Genomic DNA, 19,204 nt, shown 5'->3' on the forward strand with positions numbered 1-19,204 from the left:
AGCCTTCACTAGAATTTGCGTTTGAAATTGCGTTATAGGGATGAAAAAGTTAAGAAATATTAACTAATTAGTAAAGAATTTAATTTAATTGACTGTACGCTAAATATCGCAATCTCAGTAGACTCAGTAGACTTTCGTCATCGCCATCGATTCCGAAACGTACTTCAGCCTTCGATGGAATGTCAAGTGGAATATGCGTGCGATATCAAGTTCCCCCTCAGATAGCTGGTTACCCAAACGCTGTTGTCCGGAAACGCAAAGCATTTTCGTTAGAGAGTCTCCGCGTCTGCGGAGGTGCGGCGAAAAGAGAGAAGGGGTTGAAAGTGCGGGATGAAGCGGGAGGGCAATAGAGAAGGGGGATTCATAGATTCCATGGGAAAACGACATTAACGTGGAGTCTCAGTCGATCTCTCTGTCTCCCTTTATCCCGGTGGGGATAGCCAGTCAGTGCGATTCGAAGCGACTTTCACCGACTTGCAGGAAGGGAGCGCGAACCTCTCGGTATTTGCGGGTATTATCTTCTACACTTTGCATATACTACCAATAGCCAGAATCGCATCTAGATAAAAGGGAAAGAGAGTCAAACGGGTCTTTTTTGCAAAAAAGAAAATTTAGAAAATTTTAAAGAATATGATATGCTTGTGTAATAATTTGTATTGAAATATAAAGTAAAGGTGTGAAATATATATGAAACTAGTGCCACGATAATTAATTGAATATTTAATATGACAAGTTAATAATAAAATAATAAAAACCATCTCTTTAGGATCAATATAATTATACAATTATAATTATTTTACTCCTTAGAAAAATATGGAAAATCAAAGGCTCTCGGAGATTTTCCTTGTACCTAGAAAAGATCAAGAAATTCTCATGAAACTTTCTTTTTGAGATTCAAGTTATTTTTTTTTTAAATTCTCTTTTTGATAATTTTGCTTTTATATTGTAAGCAATCGACAATCCGCCAAGAAGCCAAGTTGTGAATTATGTATTTACGCATTCAATGTCTTAACAAAATATTAAATATGCATATTCTTCATTGAAATTTTTAATGATAAAAAAATTGAGAAAATGTTATGCAAGAAATGTTTATCTTACGAAAACTATATCAATTTTTTCATTGTATTTGAAAATTTAGTATTTCAAAATGCATACAATAAAAAATCTTATCTTTAAAAAATTGCACCAAAAAAGACTTGAAAATATTCTCCTTACCTGAAATTTTGAATGAAAATAAAAATTTCGAAGACCAGGGAATTTTCAAAGAATTTTTTACAAGATATGAGGGTAAATGTTGAACTACTATGAAATGTAACATCTGAATATGTTTTGAAAATTCACTTGATATTTCTTTCTCGACTTTTAACATTTTTTTCAACTTTTTACCATCAATTTAATGGCAAGTCCAACGGGGTGAAAAGTTGAGAATAAAGAGATTATGACTGCACGTTGAGTGTTTTCACATTGTTTTACCGCGCGAGGCTGTAAGCACGAGATACAAGAACATTGTTACAATTATCCACCTTGTCCGATGTCGTCGGAGATTTTCCCTTGCGAAAGCGTAATTAAGACCACGCTGTAAATGGCACCGCACTCGTTGTTACATAAGCGACGGAGAAAGAAAGACCTGTATTATTACGCTGTCAGGTAACGCGAATTATCCGTTCGTCTTAACAAAGGGAGATGACGAGTCTACTCCGCGGGCTTCTTTCCGCTCTCATTTACTCTTCGCCATCTTCGGCGCAGTGATTAATTTGTATCATCCTGCTTCTCGCGAGCGTAGCTCGCACGTTTTCTCATGTGTCACATGAAATTGCGAAAAAGTAGTATAACTGGTCGTGGAAAATTGCACTCTCCGATATGCGGTTGTTCAGTGACATTTAATAGACATTAAAAGATTACAAGATGTGTAATTCAATTTCTCCGATTCGCCGTTTGATTACGATTATATTATTTCTCGACATTCGCATTTCTTCTCGTCGTTTCTTCGAAATTTTAATTTTATTCATAATTTTTATATTGAGTAGAAAATAAAACAAAGTTTGACTCGATTGCCTTTACAATCGCGTTAAAGATACGCGTACCGGCTGTGGCTATAAATTTTTCTTTCCGCGATCGTAATTTAATCGAGCCGCTCCGACGACTCCGCTCGGTTAATGGAAGAGAAGAACTGCTTTCCTTCCGGAGACGCTCGGGGAAGCGGAAGGGACCGGTCTGGCAAATACTGGAAAAGTTGATTAAAAGTACCGGAGGCTAATCAGTTATTTGCATTTATATTAAATTAGCGCGTAAGCCTCGCGGATTCGCCGCGTCTCCTGCCCTTCGCTAAAAGGATTTGTACACCCAATATAGAATAGAATCATTGTGATAGAAAAAAAGAATCATAAAACGATATTACATAAAATATTGACATGATTGCACATATGAAAAAATTGTTAGTTATTAATTAGCAAATTGTCTTCCGAAAAAATTGATGGAAATAGAAAAATATATTTTTTCTATTTTTTAATCGCAATGAATTTTATCAATATTCATTAAAAGATTAAATTCCTTTGTATATAAACGTTTTATTCTACATTTTTTTTTCATGATGAGATAAAATCTTACTCGATTAATATGGTCTTACTTCAAAGCTTCGCTTCGCGTTCGAAAGAATATTTGATAAAAGATTGAATAATTAATAGGCGAGAAACGGATATTTTTTTCGAAGCGCGGTTTTTTTGGATCGCGATGTTGGCAACTAAGTTCCCGCCGTTTTTTTAAATTTTAACCCTCCGCATGCCATTAAATGTTTTTGGCATAATGTTTTAAATCATTCGAAAGAGGATGTTTTGTTCTACCGGAATCTATGTTTTTTTTTTTGTTCGAGTTAATTTATGTTAATTTTCAGATCATTAAAATGGAATGTCAAGTTGAGAAAAATGAGCATTTTCGACATCTCCTTCTTTTTGCTTTTAATCAAGGTTCTAAGGTAGCAAAAGCTCGGATTTCCATCTCTTTCGATCTCTTTCAAATGCTATGAGCGGAGTTTCGTTCAATACTGATGCAGAATTGAGAGCTTGGTTGGGTGAATTTTTCGAGTCGAAACCGGGTGATTTCTACCAACGAGATATTGAAAATCTTGTTGAACGTTGGGAAGAAGTTGTAAACAACAAGGGAGAATACATTATCGATTAATTAGTTGTTAATTTTTATTGAAAAATAAACTTTTGAAAAAAAAGGCGGGAACTTAGTTGCCAACCTAATATATTCGATGTTAAAGGTATGTGACCTCTGAAACAGGTCGTGAGGCCGGTATCAGCGCTGCGACATTTAACGGTGATGAATTTTTGGAATTAATTAATTTCGACGATTTATCATTGTCCGGTTACAAAACCTTGCGACATAGTCTAATTTTAATATTCCACATTTCATCTTTCAGGCCACGTCAAGACGTCGTTACTGGCAGGAAGCAATTTCAACGTCACGTGGCACCTCGCCTATCCCCATAGGGTGAGTAAAGCTCCTTACAAGTTCTTTTTATCGCACAACACAAATGTTTCTCAGGAAGAATCTTCACCGGATAAAACGTAGTAAAGCGAATAAGATAATTGGATGAAAAAAGTAATTGAGAAAAAAAAATCATGAACATATAGTTTATATATTATAATAACACGTAAAAATATGTAATAACGCAACTATAAAATGTATATAATTCTTGACAAAATATTAGAAGGACTTATTATATGCGCTTTCGCAGTAGAATACGGCAAGTCTTCGGTCTGTTCAGAAAATTAATTAAGCAAGAGTATAAAAAAAAAAAACGGGAATCTCTTGAGAAAGCCGAAAATAATCTTGAGGAACTATCTCCTTGAATATTTGATGACGGCGCATTATTTTTTTTTTCGCTCGGACGCGCAACATTATTGATGTTGATGCGCGATGTATATTCATTTTACGGTATATCGGAATTCCCATCATACATAGCAAGATAGATTTTCATACTAATCTTTATTTTATGTTACTTCATATGAAAATTGTGAGGATATTTTTTTTACCATAACACGTAATATCATTGAATTATTTTATTGCATATTTTATTTATTCGCATCGCTTCACATAACAAAACATGAAGAGGAATCTTGAATGAGGTAACGGCCCGCTTCGTCCGGCCGTGTTGAGAATCGCTCGGATTTCTCGCGGATAATTTTGCGGAGAGAAAGGGAAACAAGATGTGTAATGTGCCTGCGCGGTTACCGCCGCTGACCGCCCCCGGCGTTAACTCTACGTGCGCGTGACGTTACACATCTCTACCTGCGAGTAAGCGAGACCGACTGCTTAACAGTCGTATTAACTCTTACGACGGGATAAAATCGTACGCGTGCATTTTATTATTTATTTATTGGGATTACTTTCTCCGGTGCGCAACTCGACTTCCCGGGCTTTACGTTCCTCAGCCCGGTGCGGGCCCGAAACGCGTTCGACATAACGGAGCATTATTCATACAGTTATTCATGTAATATTGTATTAAAAAAAAAATATATATATATATATATCATAATAATTAAGCTTTTACACAGCGTGTATTATGATTCGCATGCTAGATTGTAATGACAATCGGGAGTTTGCATCATGAGTTGCATGCAATTCTGTAAATGATTAAGTGGAGATTTAAATTTAGATAAATTAAATTTAAATTACAACATTAAATGGCTATATCGATTATGCGAGCACAATCCGTCTTGTCGAATGTTCGATCAACTGAAGGAGAAAGCTTTACGAGCCTTTGGAGAAAGCATTAGCATCCAAGTGCGAAGAGTAAGATTGAAGAGATCGCGTGTTATCAAAACTCTAAACAGTAGCTCTTGCAATAATCTATCAACAAAAATCTATTTAAAATCAATTCTCTCCGTTTCTTGCCGATTGCAAGAAAGGGGGAGAGAGAAATCACTACAAATCTTTACTATTTTCATACAATTAGATTTTTCAAATCAGATTATAAAAGATCGAATATTATCAAGAAGAAATCTAATTCCATGCTTGTCTCATATATTCCATAGATTTCAATTATCTCACGTTTATCATATTTTTTCTTATTTTTTTTTTTAATAATAATAATCTTACTTTTTTAACATACACAATAAAAGCATATAAACACTGTCTAATAATAATAAATTCCTGATTGCGCTTATTGAAGTATACCATGGCGGGAGACGAGGAAACGTCGCGGCGCTTTTGCTCGTCCGACGAGCTCGATAATAATCGCCACCGTTGTTTGTATTCAACGTACGAGTACTCGGACATTCAACACTATCCGCAGGACATTAAAAAAAAATTTGTCCGCTCATGGTCTAAAGGAAAAGAGCACGTCTTCGAGAGACTCTCTCTCTCTCTCTCTCTCTCTCTATCTATCTATCTATCTCTTTTTCTCTGCCTACGCGTTACTCGTTGCTCAAGGTGACACGCGCTGAATTATTCACAAGCGTGGTCGCCTTGTAGGCATGCGGCCTACGAGTAGGCCGAATAGAGGCGGTTATAGGCGGCCAACGTGTGGACGCGGTGCCTGGAGAACCTCCCGAGGTAGTAGAGATCGGTATGCCGAGTACCGTAACTCGAACGTCCGCCGATGACGATGGCTCGGGCACGAAGGCGTCGTTTCGCCTTCGGCTAAATGTGCAAAAGCCGCGATTCTTATTTGGCGAAGCGTGCAGCGAAATCGAGCCTCCGTATGCAGCAATGACCTCCATCCTCGAAACGTTCTCCATTGTAGCACGATTATTCAACAGTAGTATGCATCTCTTCGACACGGCTTGAATGGAATTATATCCTTGTTTAAGATATTCGCAATACTCATATTATCATAATAGAGAATAAAATGAAAAATATATGTGAAAAAGATTATTTAATTAAAAATTGAAACATGGTAAGAAATACAGAGATGAATAGAAGCTTTATTCTTTATATAACTTTAATCGATTTTATTTTGGTATATTATTAATGTAAAATTTATTCTATAATGAAGTAAACACTAAGAGAGATGAAGTTGACTTTAGTCAAAGCATTTCAGATTTTAGTCAAAGAATAGGAAGAGATATTGAAGAAATGATACATAAGTATTTTGCACTATACATATTATCATAATAAAGAATAAAACTTGAAAAATATACATGGAAAAGATTTCTTGATTGAAAATTGAAAAATAAGAAATATAAAAAGGAATTTTATTCTTTATATAACTTCAGTTGACTTTATTTCGATAGAAATTATTTATTTGAAATTTATTCCATAATGGAGTAAAAGAGATGAGATTAACCTCAGATTCTAGTCAAAGAATGCAAGGGAGAAATCGTACATAAGATATTGCATTATCCATATTATCATAATAAAAAAAAAATCTGAAAAATACATGTGGAAAAGATTACTTGATTAAACATTGATAAAATGGTAAGAAATAGAGAAAAGAGAGGTATAGAAGTCTTATTTTTTACTCAACTTTAATTGACTTTGTTTCGAGAGAGATTATTAATTTGAAATTTATTCTATAATGGAGTAAACATTAAAAGAAATGGGGTTGACTTTCTGAGGTTGAGATTCTAGTCAAAGAATACATGGAAAAAATACGGAAGAAATTGTATATAAGATATTGCACTATCCATATTATGATAATAAAAACTTGAAAAATATACATGGAAAAAATTTCTTGATTGAAAATTGAAAAATGAGAAATATAAAAAGGAACTTTATTCTTTATATAACTTCAGCTGACTTTATTTCGATAGAAATTATTTATTTGAAATTTATTCCATAATTGAGTAAAAGAGATGAGATTAACCTCAGATTCTAGTCAAAGAATGCAAGGGAGAAATCGTACATAAGATATTGCATTATCCATATTATCATAATAAAAAAAAAAATCTGAAAAATACATGTGGAAAAGATTTCTTGATTAAACATTGATAAAATGGTAAGAAATAGAGAAAAGAGAGGTATAGAAGTCTTATTTTTTATTCAACTTTAATTGACTTTGTTTCGAGAGAGATTATTAATTTGAAATTTATTCTATAATGGAGTAAACATTAAAAGAAATGGGGTTGACTTTCTGAGGTTGAGATTCTAGTCAAAGAATACATGGAAAAAATACGAAAGAAATTGTATATAAGATATTGCACTATCCATATTATGATAATAAAAACTAAAACTTGAAAAATATACATGGAAAAAATTTCTTGATTGAAAATTGAAAAATGAAAAATATAAAAAGGAACTTTATTCTTTATATAACTTCAGCTGACTTTATTTCGATAGAAATTATTTATCTGAAATTTATTCCATAATGGAGTAAAAGAGATGAGATTAACTTCAGATTCTAGTCAAAGAATGCATGGAAAAAATACGGAAGAAATTGTATATAAGATATTGCACTATCCATATTATCATAATAGAACCTAAAAAATATATGTAGTAAAGATTTTTTGATTAAAAACTGAAAAATGATAAAAAATAGAGGTAAGAGAGGAATAGAAGCCTTATTCTTTACATAACTTTACTTCAAACTTTGTTTCGAGAGAGATTACTAATTTGAAATTTATTCTATAATGGAGTAAACATTAAGAGAGATAAAGATTGACTTTAGATTCTAGTCAAAGAATACATGGAAGAGATGCCGAAGAAATTCTCTCTCTCTCTCTCTCTCTCTCTCTCTCTCTTCAGTGCAGATGCACTTAGGTTCATGAAAATATCAATCGCAATGGCAAAAAGAATTATTTCCAAATATGCAAGAAAGATATAATCTCGCCTTCTTAGGAAGGCAATCGCCAGGTGGTCGTTAACGAGATGAACGAAACGCGCGCGATAAACATTCGCGCGGATTACGACATTTAGGGACATTAAAGTCTTGACCGCAGCCTCCTTAGCCACGCGGGAATATTCGCGCTGGATGTCAGCACAGAGAAAAATTCGACGATAACAACCGCGCTTGCCTCCGAGAGTGCAGGTGTGTTCGCCGTGCGAAGACGTACCGACTACGTCGTTGCGGCTTGCCCGATCTCTTTTCTTTCTCTTCCTCGCGATGTCCCGAGGTGGGAATGCGCGATCATCGTTTCCTTCTCCAACGAACGTCGTCTTTCACCGACTGTCTGATTGCTCGTGTCGACAGATGTCACGCGACATTCATAAGATAGCTACGAGATTTGCGCATCCAATCCAACTTATTCTGGAAAATACAAACTCTAGATTCGTCAAAATTGCTTAAGTAGAAAGCATAAGATAATTGAAAAAAAATCTATTAATCTAAATCTATTAATTATGATATTAAGAAAATTGATTTCTTTATCAAGTAGCATTTAATTATCGCACAGTCCATAATAATATTATTATAGTAAAATAAATATGTACGTACAAGATAACTGTTTAATCATAATATTTTGCATATTAATTTAAACATTAAATTATATATAGTTTATTTAATTCTATTTACCACATGCATTCTTTAATTTTTCTATTTTTCAAATTTTAATTTTGTTGTTAAAAAAAGCACTTTGTTTAAAATCTGTTACTATCTTATATTCTTTTATCGTTTATTAAAGGAAATTTCTTTCTTATTTTTTGATATAAATAAATAAATAAATAAATATTTAATTAATTAATTTATTTATATCAAAAATAAGAAAGAAATTTCCTTAATAAACGATAAAAGAATATAAGAAAGTAATAATTCATTTTAAACAAAGTGCTTTTTTTAACAACAAAATTAAAATTTTAATAAATAAATAAATAATTTAATTTATTTATTTATTTATATCAAAAAATAAAATCCGCGATTGCGCAATTTCAAACATGGTAAAAATATTTTCTTCTTCCTTCCGGATGCGTAATATCGAATCCAAGAATTTATTGGAATGAAGATATAAAAAGAATGAGACAGAGATTATCCAAGGAGATATATCTGCGTGTGCAAATTAAAATTATCAATTTCCGATCCGAGAATCGCATATCTCGATTACGAGGTCGCAATCTGCATCCGCAGATCGGCCCGTGATAATCCTTACGTCGTTTCCTCCTACGAAGCCGTCACGGACGGATACGGATGTTACCCAATAACGTTTATGAACTTGCATCGGCGCTTTCTTAACGGTGCTCGGGCCGATGCGATTATAAAGAATCTCACGATGTCGCAACCGATGGCGCATATCAATCAGCCGAGGGCATCCATTAACTCGCTGTCATTATTCCGTCATTACCCTTGCGGGGGACAGGAGGAGGAGCCTCCTTAATTCGACGGACGAGAACCTTTCCACGCTCTTTAATTCGGCGCATGAATTTCGTAAATTGTGTTGCAAGCGCGAGATTGCGAGGCGCGCGTTCACGGGTTGACAGAAGTGATACGTCCGATTGTAGCTCATGCATATAATGTGCTTGTACGATGCGAGTCCATATAACGGCTATTCATCGACATTCTGATGTCGATGCGGATCGAGATATTTGTGTCAGAATCCGGATAATAATTATGCCCACGACCGAGATGCATACATACTTGTGTGAATGATCCGGATATCTCGAGTTGCAGCTGCAAATGTTGCCACCTGTTTCGTTGCTGATGCCATTGATGATCAAGTAAAAAAATAATACGATAATTGACACAGCTCTTAATTAATGTAATGTTTAATTAAAATTATGTTTTCTGGTTTTGTATTCAATGTATACATATGTGTGTGTGTGTGTATATTTATTTATTTTAGTACATGTTTTTATATAATTGCTTAAATAATGCATTGATGAACGATTGTGTATTAACGGCATTAATTGTGTCAGTAAATTCAAAGGAGACAAGTTCTAGTCCGTTATTATATTGTTGTTTCATTAAGACCAGCATAACAAATGGCAAGGACGATGAAACGAATCACTTTGCTTCTTGCAACTCGTCGAGTTATAAGGAAAAAGATCGAGAAATCTTGCATGACTGATGGAACCCACTTGCATCAATTCCGCTGATTGGTATCGAAACCGCTCTGACGTTTTTCCACGTGATGATGTGCCATTTATTGCGGAACTCGGAGAACAGCCATAAGTTTAACAGAATGAATGCCATGAATGGACAAAATATAAATGATCCATTGAACATTTCATGACTTTTATGTGTGACAAGAACATACTTTTCAAACTATAGAAAAATCCACAGATGCATGAACCTCTTTTCCGTATAAAAAACTTAATCCGAATCTTTACTTATTTAGTTTACGTTTAAATCTTTCGTGTTAAATAGGGCGATGACTATGTCAATATTTTGTTGGAAAAGAGATGAGCGAAATAAAACAAAACCATTAATATTTTAATTGAAGGGTAAACAAGAGTTAATTTTTAAGAGCAAATAAATATTTGACGCTTTTCACACATGAATATGAATATTCGTTATTTTTCAGGGAGGCTTTCGGCTTCAGATCTTAGATTTTTACGATAGACCTCTGATCGACCTGACGCCCATCACACGAAACAGCGAATTCGTCGAAGACGATGCTACGTAAGTGCGCAACGACGCTCTCTCTTTTCTGATTTATCGTAAATCTGACGCGATATTTTTTATTTTTAGGGCACAGAATTATGCCGTGCAGCTGCCACAAGATTTCAGCTGTACCGACTGCACCATCAGACTGCTGCGGGAGGCCGAGGAATGGGGCTCCAGCTACAGATTTTGGTCGTGTGCCGACATTGATGTGAGTTTTTCATGATGACTATAACTCTATTAAATAATGTGATGGTTTAACATGTAAACTGAGACGATATCAATGTGAATTAAATGAATTAATTGAGACGTAAGTTATTTTTAGCGGCATTAATAAATAGGGATTATTCAATACAATAAAAAAAATTATAATTTAAAAAGAATTATATAAAGAAACTATTTTGAAATCTTTTAATAGAGATTATATAAAACCGAGGAATTAATATATATATATATATATATATATATATATATATATATATATATTAATTATTTTTAGAATAATAATATATTATATTATTCGCACAATTATTAATGTGCAAGTTTGAGTTTTTTTTATATTATCAATGTATTGAATTATGTGGTCTCTTAGCTATCATCTACAAAAAAATTAATAATACTAATTTTTCTATTGCGGTTTGTGGGAAAACATTTTCTCCGTAATTTTTTTTTAATTTATGTGTATAATCTCGCTGCTGACAGATTCGTGACAAGAAAGATTATCGGGAAGATTGTAGCGGTCATGGACGTTACCTGCTGGGCAGGTGCAGATGCGATCGTCTTTATCACGGCGCGAGGTGCGAATTCAAGGAGGAATGTCTGGACGATTCGGACTGCGGTATTCAGGGCACGTGCATCGACAATAATGGCACGACCGCGCCTACCAAGCATTGCTACTGCAACACCGGCTGGTTCGGTCCGGGTTGTGCGAAGAGTAAGTTTCACCGCGCAAATTCCTTTCGAGAATTTCTCGTGCGACCGGGACACTTGGCACCGAATCGGTGCTCCACCTCGTCATTCGATATTAGAGAGTTTCTAATATAGAAAATATTTTTTTTACATTACTCCAATTTCTTTTATCTTCTTTTTTTCATTATTTCAATTTCTTTTATCTTATATTAACTTCATCTTTTAAGAATAGTATAGCACGTACAAGGTATTTTCATTTGACATATATATACTTAATATATTCGTGGTTTGCAATAAAACAGATTTAAATTTGAAGATAAATTTTTAATAGCCATTTTTTAAATCATTCTTGTATCGGTGACTGTACTTTCAGGATCGCCGGTGAAAAGCATTGACATAGACTTGGACTCTTACACAATGAAGCGATTTTCCGATGACATCATATTCTACTGGAGAATCTTGAAGGAAAGCAAAGAGCTTGAGGGTATCCTTATGGCCAATTCTACAACGTGGATCGCTATTGGATGGAGACCCGACGATCTGGGACCGACCTGTCGATCCTTTCCAATGATCAGGGATATACCCGAACCACTTCCGCAGCCGGAACCAAAATTGGAATCAGTCCTCGAAACGGAGCCAAAATCTAAACCAGAACCCGAACCGGAACCCGAACCCGAACCAGAACCAGTACCAGAACCAGAACCAGAACCAGAGCCCGGCATAGAAGGCGAGAAATCAATTGCAAAGAGACGATCGGCTAAAGCGGACGTTGCAATATTCGTAACTTCACGACCAGATGCCGACGTTACCGTGCAAACCAGTGTAACTTATCAAGTCAGCACGAAGCAAGGTACGATTTTTGATCGTTTTTTCGTGTCATTATTTTTCGGAAAAGACATATTTGACATTATATTTGCTGGATTGTAATCTCTAAAAATTATAATTTTACCCTTACATTATAATGTAATGTAATTTATTCTATATTCTTTCTGAAATTTATATTATTTGTTATAACCTGTAATACTTTTGTATAAAAATGTTTATTAAATTGTTTTTATATTACGAGAAGAAAAAAGTGATTGGCATTTAAGAATGCTTATATATTTTTTTTATTATTGCGCACAGCAAACAATCTAATATGTTGTTACTTGTATGTGCATTATTACCTGTTGTATTGTGACATGTTATATTTGATCTACGTAGGAGTTCAAGGAGCACATAGTTACATAAAAATTTCAGTCATAGAAAAATGATAATGCAAACAATAATCCGCATTTGGATTACATCTGGCATTAGATAACTACATGAACTATGAACAAACATTAAAAAAACACACATAACATTTTAATATTTTTATCTGCATATGAATTATAAATTCTTTAAAAGCAGAATTTGTTTTATGTCGTTACACTTGTGATATGATGTCAATTGTCATAAAAAATCTTTATGTTCTGAACCGAAGAATGTGAAATGAATTATTTACAACGTGATCTTTGTACCTGTTGTTGTTAATGATTTATGCGAGACATTTTTTGATTGATGATTAATTTTTTTGCGTAGGTCGCAAGAGAAGATCTCCGGAACCAATCACGATATCTACAAATGGTATGTATCGTATATTTATGTCCACAGAATAGTCCCAATGAGTCGCTCGCTTATTCAAGAATTTAGTAATAATATGTAGTTTGTCCGAAATATCCTAGTAGTCCCTGTAGTAATCTTTTGTACGATTTGTAATTTCCTTTTTTTCGAGACACGACGCACAAGGTGATGGCCCCTATAAGTAGGTAGTTCGCACGACGTACGATGCTTTGTTGCACAGGAAAACCGATCGCCAAGTCCAGCATTGTCGTCGGGCAAGAACCGAAATCCGAGCCAGAACCTACCTCTGAGCCAGAACCCAGCTCTGAACCAGAACCAAAATCCGAACCGGAACCTAGCTCTGAGCCAGAACCGAAATCCGAACCGGAACCTAGCTCTGAACCAGAACCAAAATCTGAGCCAGAACCGAAATCCAAGCCAGAACCTAGCTCTGAGCCAAAGCCAAAATCCGAGTCAGAGCCAAAATCCGAGCCAGAACCAAAATCCGAGCCAGAGCCAAAATCCGAACCAGAACCGAAATCTGAGCCAGAGCCAAAATCCGAGCCGGAGCCGAATTCTGCACCGGAACCAAAATCCGAACCAGAACCTAATTCTGAGCTAGAACCAAAATCCGAGCCGGAACCAAAATCTGAACCGGAACCAAAATCTGAACCGGAACCTAAATCTGAACCAGAACCTAAATCTGAATCGGAACCCAATTCGAAGTCGGAACCAAAGTCGGGAGCGACGAAAGGTAACGAAAGGACCGATTTAACGCTTGTTTACGCACATATAAAAGTCGCCATGCTATAATATCATTAACTCTTGAGCTACTAGAGATTTTTGCTTTTTAACTCTCGTTTAATGAAATATTTTTACATCAAAAGGATTGTGTTAATTTTTCTTTTTAATTCTGATATGACATGTATTACGCAAAATGTCATATAAATATATTATTTTTGTTGAAGAAAGATTTGATCTTAAAATCGTAATAGTATCAATATAAAAAAATCTCTTGTAGTGATAGCCATCGGAACATCTCGACAATGATCAGTAGTATATCATCCAACATTACTTTCGGTATTCGCAACTTTCGCACGATAACCTTAAAGGAAAACTTTATATAACTGGAACGAGAGGTCCGTAACGGTAAATATTTGCCGAGAAAGCGTAATTAGCGTGTTGATAAGAAGCTAGAGAAAAATCCATTCCGTGCGTGCGACATCTGCGTCGCTTCTACCGGCATTGATTACAAAATATTAACGCAACTGCGTTCTGACCTTGCATAAAAAATTTCCATTTAATTTGCCAATCGCGTTCTTAACGTAGTGGTGTAAAGAAACATTTGTAGATAATATCGATAATGCTTATGTCCTTCTTTTCTTATGTCTTCATTTCTCCTCCCCTCTCTCCTTTTTTCCCGCGTTGCTACTTACCCGAAATTTTTATTTTTTCTCCTGTAAATATACCGATAACAGATTCGAAATTATAGCATGCATTTACTTCGACACGAAATTTGCTCGTGTCTCGATTTCTACCCGTCACAATTTTTCACCGACACTGTAAGACCATCATTCAAACTTACATTATCATAACATCGACTCATTCCATTCAGATGAATAATTAATCCTCTGTCGATTATAAAAAGCATTTGAAAACAAATTAAAGTTAGAATAATATTATAATTATGAAAAGTAGGAAGAAAATTATTAAAAAAAAACTATTTATATTATATTTCAAAAAATATTTAAATAATTTTGAAATAATATATGTATAGGATTTTAATCTTCGTATATTCTCGTATTCTTCGTATAATTTAGGAACGTTATAAAAAAATCAAATGATGGAAAGAGTACATTGGACGCATTTCTCTCAATTAATTATTCAATTTCATCATAGGCATTTTACATGACGAATATTTCGCATATTCTTGCTTTGCATTAACTAAATTTACATGTTCGCGTTCTCCAAAAGCATCGTTACCGGCACCAGGACACAAGTACACACCTAAGCACGACTTCAACCCGATGGACTGCACGGACATTATAATCGGCATGGCGCGAGGGACGAATTATAGGATCGGCGATTATTACACAAGGGATCGGTCGACGCCGCGCAAGGACGAATATTGGGGCGGAAGGGACAGTTTGACGGCCGCATTCGGTTACGAGCGCGATGGTGTCACGACGATGCTCTTCCGCAAGAAATTGGCCGCCGCGGAGCCAACCGATCACGAGATTCGTGATGGCAATATGCATGTGATTTGGGCGAAAGGTCAAGAGCCGGGCAAATACGTGCATCAACCGGCTAGCGGTATCGAAAAGGCCAAGGCCAACGTCAAAGACTTTTACAAGATCGACGAGCTTAAATATCACGGCCACGGAATGCAGAGAGGCGCGGTGACGATGAATTTCTTTGGTGAGTTCTTCTAGTCAACTTGTCACGTTTATTCACAAATCGCAAGGCTATACAGAGTGCCCAGAATTATCCGCATTATCTGTAGCTAATAGTAGATTTTTGAGATCATTTTAAGACGATTTTTCTTTAGCGAAAAATGTCGAAAGAAGTCATCATTTTTTGAAAAATTTTCAATTTTTTCCATCATATATCCTTGTAAGTAAGCCTTAAATTAAAATTTTCTCTCTATCTGAAATTAATTAAAGAATGTAGTTTTAATTCTCTATAAAGTTTAGTTTATAAAAAACTCTTCTTTCTGAATCACTTATAACACAGAAATTATTTCGATATTTTTGCTGAGAAAAAATCATCTTAAAATGATCTCAAGAATTTGTCATTAATAGTGCAGTAACCCTGGAACACTCTGTATAATGAAGCACAATTTAGCATTCCGTTAAAATCGCGAAAATTATTTTTCACAGTTATTTTTATAAATATTGTAGTTACTTCATTAAACTTCATTTAAAAAATCCCGAAAGTTTTTCATTTTATGACAAACACGTTGATCATTTCGCGCGTAACATCCGGATGTTTCAGACGAAGCTAAAAAACCGGAATTCGCCGGTGGTGTAACATTACAAGATGGCCGCTGCGGTGGTCAGTGGCGTTATCCGAGGAATTGTTTGCCAGAGAATGGCACTTGCGAATACGCTATACAATGGACGTACAAGGGTAAAAAGGTAATCTGTCCCATATTTTTTCTTTAACAAAGCCTGGTTCCTCTCTGACAAAATCAATATCATGGAAATTCTTCTCGATAGGATCTGATAACATTCGTAATTTCCACGATGAATACCAATACGTGGACCGGAGTTGGATTTTCCGACGACGGCAGCATGGTAAGAAGAATTTGTTATATGGATTTTTCAAGCGTTCTCTCTCGATAAATCATTTTAATATCTAAGCTTAATTGTGCATTATAAATCGGTCGTAAAAATTAACCATTGAAAAAATCATTATATTTAACCGATTCTCTGTTGAAAGAAAGCGTGTCGCGTAAAAAGAAACTTCAGAACTTGCAAAATTTATAAATAATAGTATAGATAGAATAATATTTTGTGTATAGATTTTTCAATAGATATTTTCCTTTTAATTTGTAGTCGCAAACCGATGCCGTACTTGGCTGGGTCGACAAGACGAACGGTCGGGCTTTCTTGATGGACACTTGGATCAGCGGCTACAACGCGCCGTTGCTAGATCCTTCGCAAGACGTCTACAACATCAGCGGTCGTATTGAAAACGGTGTAACTACTCTCGAATTTTCGAGAAAACGTGTTACGGAGGACAGCAGGGATCTTTCGTTCACCGACGATCACTGCTTGTACATGATGTTCCCGGTAAAAGGTGGCATATTCAATCCGATCAATAAGAAGATTCGGAAACACGATGCAAAACCGATTGTTTCGTCAGATAGAATATGTATCAAGTCCTGCGGCTTGGAAGGTAAATATTGACTAAAAATTTGTTGTATTTTTATGACTTACTAAAATTGTTAGTGTGATTATTAATATAATTTTTGAAGTGACGTTAGCGAGTATGTTGTATCATTTGATATATTATTAATTAATTGCCTCATCTGTTTCTATTTAATTATACATCATTGTTAAATTTATCACGATTGTGTTGTTTAATTAATTGATAGTAATCTTTTTAGTTAAAAAAAATTTTTTTTTTGTAATTTCGTTTTATATTGTTTAATAATTAAATTCTTAAAGTGTTCTAAAATACTAATTTTTTGTATTCTAAAGTATGTAAGATTATATTTTAATAAAAATATTCTTTATCTAGAAATTGAAGACCAAACCACGCACGCGCCACCGAGATTGCATTATGATATCGAAGTCAAACTCGTTAATCTGGGCGATGGATTTATAACTCCCGCACCCGGCAGTCCCGACTTTGAACTGATCTCGAACAAGATATCAGACAGTTTTGGACCAGTCTTTGAAAAACTGCCAGGCTACTATCAAGTCCGGCTTGATGAGTTACGAAAGTAAGGCAAAGTACTATATGAAGAAATCGAAAAATAGCAATGTGCGCGATGTTTATACGTGTTTTATTTTTTCTTCTCTCCTTTCAGAGACAACGAACAAGGTGTGTTTGCCCGTATGAATCTAATCCTTGACAAGAACAAAGCTAAAGGCAGATCTTTGAAAGCTGCGGACACCAGGATAGAGGCAGAAAAAGCGTTACGCGAAGCATTGGTGACAGGCAAAGTCGGTGCGCTCAGTGTCGATCCGCAGTACTTAATAATCAGAGCACCTCGAGGTAAATATCTATAATCAATATACATATACAGGGTGACATTTTAATCAATACACGCAAATATCTTGTAAAGTAAGCAAGATGGAAAAAAATGTTTTATACAAAAGTTGTAAGGGTTCAGAGGGGGATACCTGATCGTGACCTTGACCCTGACCTTGGAGTCAAATTTAGGAATCATTTTAAGGTCAACTTGATTTTCTTAAAGGGAACTACCAATTTCTCATATCATATTCTTGTAGCTGGCATCAAGTCCTTTTCAAAACACTATAATAAAATATTTTTTCATAAAGTTCTTTTTGAGTTATGAGACTTGAAAAATCATATGCTGCTCTTAACACAGCAGACGTGAGGCGCTAATTAAGCACTTCAAAGGGAATAAAAAACTACTACGTCCACGCCGTTGTACTTGTGTAGCGCTAAAAGTAGAAATAGAATTAAAAATGTTGCCGTGTTACGCGCAGCATATGATTTTTCAAGTCTCATAACTCAAAAAATACTTTATGAAAAAATATTTTATTATAGTGTTTTGAAAAGATCTTAGCAGCTACAAGAATATGATATGAGAAATTGGTGATTCCATTTAAGAAAATTAAGTTGACCTTAAAATGATTCCTAAATTTGACCCCAAGGTCAGGGTCAAGATCAGATGTCCCCCTCTGAACCCTACAACTTTTGTATAAAACATTTTTTTCTATCTTGTTTACTTTACTAATATAGAGATAATTGCATGTGTTTATAAAGCATTTCCTCTCTCTATTTTTCTTGTAACCGAAACACTTTTCTCATATCTAGTTCAAGTTAAAATTAAACTTCATTTTTTCTTAACAGTGCATGTAACATAGCAATCATTTAAAAATTTTAAAAATCACATAATTAAATTAAAACAGTTCAAACAACGTCATTTTTAAAATGTTAATAATATAAAATAAAGTATGAAGGATGGAAAAAGGGAGGTTTTGAATTGTTTAAAATATTCTTCATCTCCTTCGATGTATCAACAAGAGTATACATAATGACAGAATATAATATAAATATAATAAATTTGCTTCCAGTGAACGATATTGAGGCGGAAGATGAAAACGATCGGTCATCTTCTTCAGATTTATTTTTGGGTGCGACGAAGCTCTATATCGTCGTCGGTTGTGTAGCAGCTTTGCTAGCCCTTGCATTATTGCAGGCTAGTTGCACTCTTTACAGGAGCTCAAAAAGAAGAGCAACCAAGGTATGTCCTGTGTGTATTAAAACTTTTTCTTCTTCGCATATTTTTTTTCTTTCTCCACTTTTCTCGCATTCCCAGATCCTTTTTCAGTGTGTTGTGTTCTGCTGTGCCTCTAACGATTTTATCTGATATCTAACGTCTTCCAAGAAACCATGTGTAATGTATCCAAAAATTTTACTTCTGAAGAAAAAATAATTTTTAAGCAAAACATTTGATTGAATTCTTGCATTTGCCATAACTTTCTCACATCTAATAATTTAATAACTAACGTCGTAATTAGTAATTAAAATACTCGA

At 34.8% G+C, this 19,204-nt stretch overlaps 1 protein-coding gene across 5 annotated transcripts in view; it reads left to right on the forward strand.

Annotated features, from left to right (window-relative positions):
- Positions 1-19,204, forward strand: part of LOC126849621 (uncharacterized) — a 31,313-nt gene that overhangs the window by 10,857 nt on the left and 1,252 nt on the right. For 4 of the 5 annotated variants that reach the window (XM_050591650.1, XM_050591641.1, XM_050591633.1 and 1 more), the window contains exons 3-16: positions 3,422-3,492; positions 10,398-10,495; positions 10,565-10,688; positions 11,180-11,411; positions 11,760-12,236; positions 12,947-12,991; positions 13,209-13,721; positions 14,942-15,385; positions 15,962-16,104; positions 16,186-16,263; positions 16,525-16,867; positions 17,213-17,417; positions 17,505-17,692; positions 18,742-18,911. In XM_050591650.1, coding sequence (XP_050447607.1) covers positions 3,422-3,492; positions 10,398-10,495; positions 10,565-10,688; positions 11,180-11,411; positions 11,760-12,236; positions 12,947-12,991; positions 13,209-13,721; positions 14,942-15,385; positions 15,962-16,104; positions 16,186-16,263; positions 16,525-16,867; positions 17,213-17,417; positions 17,505-17,692; positions 18,742-18,911 — 3,131 coding nt within the window. The remainder of the gene's footprint in view (positions 1-3,421; positions 3,493-10,397; positions 10,496-10,564; positions 10,689-11,179; positions 11,412-11,759; positions 12,237-12,946; positions 12,992-13,208; positions 13,722-14,941; positions 15,386-15,961; positions 16,105-16,185; positions 16,264-16,524; positions 16,868-17,212; positions 17,418-17,504; positions 17,693-18,741; positions 18,912-19,204) is intronic. The other variant, XM_050591659.1, reaches the window with a different exon arrangement.

This window comes from Cataglyphis hispanica, chromosome 1, assembly GCF_021464435.1.
Source record: "Cataglyphis hispanica isolate Lineage 1 chromosome 1, ULB_Chis1_1.0, whole genome shotgun sequence".
Lineage (NCBI taxonomy): Eukaryota > Metazoa > Arthropoda > Insecta > Hymenoptera > Formicidae > Cataglyphis > Cataglyphis hispanica.